The sequence below is a fragment of the Pipra filicauda genome, unplaced genomic scaffold, assembly GCF_003945595.2.
Source record: "Pipra filicauda isolate LSUMZ 115617 unplaced genomic scaffold, ASM394559v2 scaffold97_size2427393_pilon, whole genome shotgun sequence".
NCBI classification, from domain to species: domain Eukaryota; kingdom Metazoa; phylum Chordata; class Aves; order Passeriformes; family Pipridae; genus Pipra; species Pipra filicauda.
In genome coordinates, this window is record NW_024105175.1 from 934,881 (window position 1) to 940,880 (window position 6,000).

The 6,000-nt window shown below is 33.5% G+C and overlaps 1 protein-coding gene across 2 annotated transcripts in view; it reads left to right on the forward strand.

The window, feature by feature from the left end:
• Positions 1 to 5,753, forward strand: part of NDFIP2 (Nedd4 family interacting protein 2) — a 46,018-nt gene extending 40,265 nt beyond the window's left edge. For both annotated transcript variants that reach the window (XM_027721123.2, XM_027721125.2), the window contains 2 exons: positions 2,419 to 2,524; positions 4,416 to 5,753. In XM_027721123.2, the coding sequence (XP_027576924.1) occupies positions 2,419 to 2,522 (104 nt within the window). In that variant the 3' untranslated portion in view covers positions 2,523 to 2,524; positions 4,416 to 5,753. The remainder of the gene's footprint in view (positions 1 to 2,418; positions 2,525 to 4,415) is intronic.
• Positions 5,754 to 6,000: the final 247 nt, after the last annotated feature.

Consider the following 6,000-nt stretch of genomic DNA (forward strand, 5'->3'; position numbering starts at 1 on the left):
GAAATGCTGAGTAAATTAAAAAAGAAAAACAAAACAACCAACACTGAGATTTTGAATGTTTATGACTCCTTATTTGTCTTGAAAGAAATGCCAGAAGTCTTAAAGGACATTACCGTTATCTGCCTTTTAGTAGTGTTTGAGGCCATTCATCAAACTTCCTAATACTCACCTTGCTCTACTGTTGTGCACTTTTAGCTTGAAATATGTAGAAACTGCAAATATTCAACACATCACAGCATCAGTCCCTTGAACGCTTTCGTATTGTTTGAGGTGATTGTGTTGAAGTAGGAAGTGAAATGACTCTTTGCAGGCACAAACATCTCCAGTTAAGACTTTGATTAAAAGCAAACCTTGTGGTGCCTGAGATTGAGGTTTGACACTTTTTTTCACTAGGATGAAAGTATTGTGTTCTTTCCCAACACCTTCCCCCACCATGTCTATGGAAAAAGCTATAGCTCTTCTTTTCACTAGTCTTTTGCAGCACATGTTCAGAAAGAAGCTCACTTTAATTTGGGAAAGCCTTATTTTCAGTCTAAAGTGTTTGAGGATTTTTTTTTTTTTTAAATCACGAAGTTTAGGATATACTTTGCAATAAAAGGTATTCATCCAGCAGTCAGTGTTCCCTTGTCTTACAAATGTTTTGCATGAAATACACCAACAATGTTTTTAAACTGATAAAGTGGATATACCAAGATTGCTGGAACACCACAGAAGGATTTGACCCAGCAAAGCTACTTAGCAGGACATGAAGGAGTTATTATCATGCCATGGGAACACTGCCAGCCAGATCTGCGTTTTGTTGGTTCGGATAAATTTTCCATTAGACCACGTGAAGTAGCATGTCCAGCATCTCCTCAGAAGTGAATGAGTTGTAGTCTTTTTTTTATAGCCCTTTGACATACTTGAGCTCACCTACTGCCATCTCCTCTCTTCTGGTGTTCACCCATCGGTTTCTATTCCCTTTCCTTCTTTCAAAATCTGACCAAATCTGCTAACATGTCACAGAAAAGCGAAGTGGTCGATTTCCTAGGAGCTGTCATGTACAGTGAACAAATTGGAGAGAGACAATTCAAATTTTCAAATTTAAATGTTAACCAGTGTATCTTTTTGAGGAACACAGTGTAAAGTGGGATGGTTTTTTTTTTTCCTTCCCTAAAGAGAGAAATATAAAATATGGGTTGAACTTGGACTGGTTTTCCAGCATGTGTAATGCAGAAAATATGCTATCAAACACCTTAAGAGTGGCCTGCCCTCATTTTGCTGTTTCAGCTGCTTTTCAGTTGAATGTGGGACTACCTCTGGTAATGTCTGGGCAGCAGCTTTTCCAGTAGACTTGTGATCCGCATCCTACGGCTTTCCTCTCTGTGCAGAATTCGCCTTAATCACAGAAACATGTCTGGCTTAGGTCAAGTTCCCCTAGTTAGCAGATCATTCTCTGTCATTTTATTGTTTCTCTGTCTGTCCTAATGAAGCTTTGGCTAAACAAAAAACAAAAGGAAAGTTAAAAAGATCGCAAGCAAAAAGCATTTACAAAAGAAATTATCATAGCAGAAAATCAGGGGCTTATCCAGGACAGCAGAAAGAAATAGCATCATGTAGGAAAGAGGAAAGAATTAAATCCTTTGCCAAACTCGTTAAACCTCAGTTTGAATTTTCCTTTGAACTTTTGGAATCTTAATACATACGTGTATCTATACACATAGGCATATCTCCAAGATACTGTTGTTGCAAATGAACTTCTCTGTGACTAGTGTGTACATTTCTTAGCTGAAATTTGCTTTCAAATGCAGTTAAATGTAAGTATTTTAAAACAATTTTAAATGTGGAGTTAACAAAAAATGTTGTCTTAACACATTTTGAGTAATTTTCTCTGACAGTTGTTCTTCTTCCTCTTAGAGAAGTGCTTTTTCCTGAATGGTTAAATCTCAAGTCATAATCTACCATATCTTAGTACTGACTTGCTTCTAGAGCAATCCCTACCTTCTGTCTTCTTTTTTTTAAACTCTTTTGACTTGCAAGATGATTATCTTACACATGTCTAGAGGTACATTTTGTGGTTCAGGTAGTCTTCTAACACACTAGTAATTTATTTTGAGTATTCTAATTGAAAAGAATGTGCAAATCATATCCTTTTGTTTTTCAGGGTTCTTTTCTTCATTCTAATTATTTTCATACAGTCTTTTTAACAGATGATAGTTGAACCCAGAATAAGTGTAAAATTTCTGGAAAACTTTCCATAAAACTGAATCCTCATCACAAGATAAAAGCTGACTTTTTTGTTGAATTTGTGAACGATACATAAAGACCTTGCTTTACTTTGTATAATCTAGGTTTAAAAAAATTATGTTAAAAAAATAACATGGGATAGTGTGTACTTATGTTAATATACTTTATTTTGTGCATTTTCTACACTTTCAGGACTCCTCTTGTTCTTTCGAGGCTTTGTTAATTATCTTAAAGTCAGAAATATGTCTGAAAGCATGGCAGCTGCTCACAGAACAAGATTTTTTTTCTTGTACTGAAGGTAAGCATCTTTTATCTGTCCCAGGAAAATGGAGACGAATGAAATATTAAAAATAAATAAACTATTGTCACAAAACAGCAATTACATGGTTTTTGAACATCTGTCATGAGTACTGCATATATTCTTCATGGACTCGGACATATGTGCAGTCTCTTATTTGTAAGTAAATAATGCATCTTGTTGCCTCCAGTCCTCCCTTGAACTAATGTTCAGTAACAAAAATGAAGAGGAACATTTTTTTTTTCCGAAGCAAGAAACGGTATCTGCCGCCTGTCAGGATACTGTCCTTTGTGTTGGAAAACTGGCTTTAGTAGTCAACCTGTTGTCAGCAAGTTTGGAAGCACTAATCTGCCTGCATATTAAATCTGATTGACATGGGTTTGAACATGCAAACAATAGATGAGTATTGTCTCTCTTTACACGACTGGATTACGACAGTCATGTACAAGTATGATTATTGTGTATGCAACAATGTGCTTTATGTACCCTTCAGGTAGCTGACTAATCAGTCTGGCACATATCCACTCTTTTTTTTTTTTTTTTTTTTTAATACTTTTTATCCGTTAAGTGGATTTATTGGACTTCACTATGTAACTTCAACCAGGGGTCTTTATTTATGTTCAACTTTTTTTACTTAAATTGCATGATGAGATAAATTTAAGCTTAGAAATAAGTACTACAGCATTTTCGTTGCTCTGCACTTTGCAAAATGCTTAAAGACTGTTTTGACTTACCTGAGAAGCTATGTTTGCTGTAAAAAAAAAAAAAAAAAGTTTGTGTAAATTTTCTCCAGGATTGATCACAGGATCAATATTAATTAACCAGCAACACATTATTGAAGCATGTAAAAAAAAAAAAAAGGACTGTATATGTCTAAAAAAACCTAGTTCATTTTATTCCTTTTATATAAGACAGTGATATATATTTAAAAACAGGTAATGATGAGTATCTGTGCTATACAATATGCACTTGATCATGGAAAAATCTGTTAACTATAGCATAATATTTCTCTTTCATGTGCCATTTTGTCAAAATTATGTAGTAAGTTAATTAACTGAGGCATATATTGCCTTTTAGTAACCAATCTAAATTAGTAACTACATGGAAGTATTTCCTTCTTGCAATAGTTACATATGACTTCTTAGTGCTGTGTATAATCTCTTCAGAATACTGAAATTTGTAGAGACAAGGCTGAAAATATCTGTTAACTTTCAGTACAATAAAGTTTTAAAATGCTACTTTTAAAAAACAGTTGTTGGGACTAAACAGTCTTTGAGAACTGTAACTTGAAGAGAATGAGAGTGTAGGATAATGTCATCTGGGATTCCTTGCTCTTCTGCGGTTAAAATTCTGCTTTGGGACAAAACAGTCTTTAATCCAGCATAAACTAAAGTTAATGAGTTGTCCTATCTAAGTTCAGTGGCTTTGAATTTTTCCTTTACCTGTCACCACCACTGAGATGTATGGGTTGTGGGCTGATAAGATCTGTGGAGTGTTTGTAGAGCTGATATTTACAATATTTACAATATTTATAATATTTATAAATATTGTTTTTGAAGCATCTTAAGTACTGAAACAGGAAGTTCAAATTAATGGCTATCAACACTATAATGTCCTTATTCTTGCACAGACAGGTAGCTTCATCTACAGTGACTCCTCTACAGTGACTATTAGTTTTAATAAATAACAAATACAGTTAGAAAATATTCTCAGTTATTCTTTTGAAATCATAACAAAATAACAGTGAAGTTTTGGATTTTTTCTCCCATCTTGACATGGGGGAGTAGGGAGGCTGCTGTTTTGCTGAAGTTCAGGTTTAATAGTCACTTAGCAATGCTGTTATAGTGGATCATGGTGGTGAACTGAAGTACAACTCTTTCTTTATCTCTAGACAGCATCGAACAGACATTCCTTTCCAGTGCTGGTGTGAAACTTCCAGATGATGTGTAACCCTCCAAGTTAATAAGACAGAAGACTACTAAAACAGGAAGACAAATTAGTGAAGATATGGCTTTAAGAATGAATGACAGGATGCTTTATGCTCAAATACCAGTTCTGGTCATTCTAGTAAATATTTATTATTGCTGCCTTTTTTTTTTTTTTTTTTTTTTTAGCACATTTGTATATGTGCTTATTAAAAAGATAATATTGAAGTAAGAACAAACTATCTGTAAGTATAGATTAGGTACAATCAGACTCAATCTGTGCTTGTTGTGTCTGAAAGATTTAAGTGGTAACTTGTTTCACAGCTTCTATGTACCACTGACTTGGTGATCTGAACTGTTGAGTACAATGAAATGCATTAAATGATTCAGATTAACCAGTTCAGACAATTTTTTTTATGTAATTTAGATTCATCTAATGATTGTATAGAACATTTTTAAGTTTACTAAACCCCAAAGTTCCTTGTTGTCACAAACTTGTATTCACCAGTATTTTATCAAATTCAAAACAACATACTGGTTTGCTTAAAAATTATAGACTTTGAGTTCCCTGTAAATAACTCTACATAAATGACTGTTGGAATTGCTTCTTAGGAAATATGTCAAAATATATTTTGTAACAGCATATTCTCTAAATTTTGTTTAATCTTAGAGCTATATACATATTTTTTGTTAATTGGCTATTATGGGTATAGTTATTATTAGATGTAATTTTGGAGGTTTGCATTCTTGAGTTCAGTATAAATACAACATCCACACTGAGGGCTTCTCAAAAAAAAAATCATATCGCTATCTTATAATGCTTGTTTAGAATAAATACTTTACCATTTCATAAGAATAAACTAGTTTAAATGCAAGGTAATTTGGGAAATAATCTATGAGGGGAAAAAATATTTCAAAGCTCTGAAAGTAGAAAATGTGTGTTGCACCTCTCCCAGTATTCATTTAAGGTATACCATTACTTTCTTATAAATATCATCTCTTTAAGGGGTACTGTCTACTGTTCATGCACGTGTGGTTTCTTTTAAAGTTTATGAAATTTATGCGTCTCATTAAGTAGGAGAACACATCTCTCAGTCCTTTGTACAACTGGAATCTCAGTTGCAAAAATGCATTGGTTGTTGGTTGCACCTTTGAGGGGAAAAAAAATACAAATACTTTCCTGCAGTTTTTCTTTTTGTATTAGAATTCTACCTTTTTATTACTAACATTAAAACTGGTGGGGTTTGTTGTGTTAAGCTAGTTCTGTATTGACTTTTGTATCTATAATGAATGTTTAAAATATATGTATGTAAACTGGTCACATTATTTTCCTAATCTTTCAGAGATACAGATAGTGACTAAAATTTTAGGGGCACCTCTACTTCTCTATGGAAAGAAGAAAGTTAAATATTACGTTCAGCATCCTATTGGGATTTCCTTCTAAACTTATCTGTTTTTCTCTGTTACTTTGCATTCACTGTCCAGATGAAAAAGAAATGGATAATAAAGCATTGCTTTGTTTTGCTAATTAAAACAATGTTTTTGGGGATT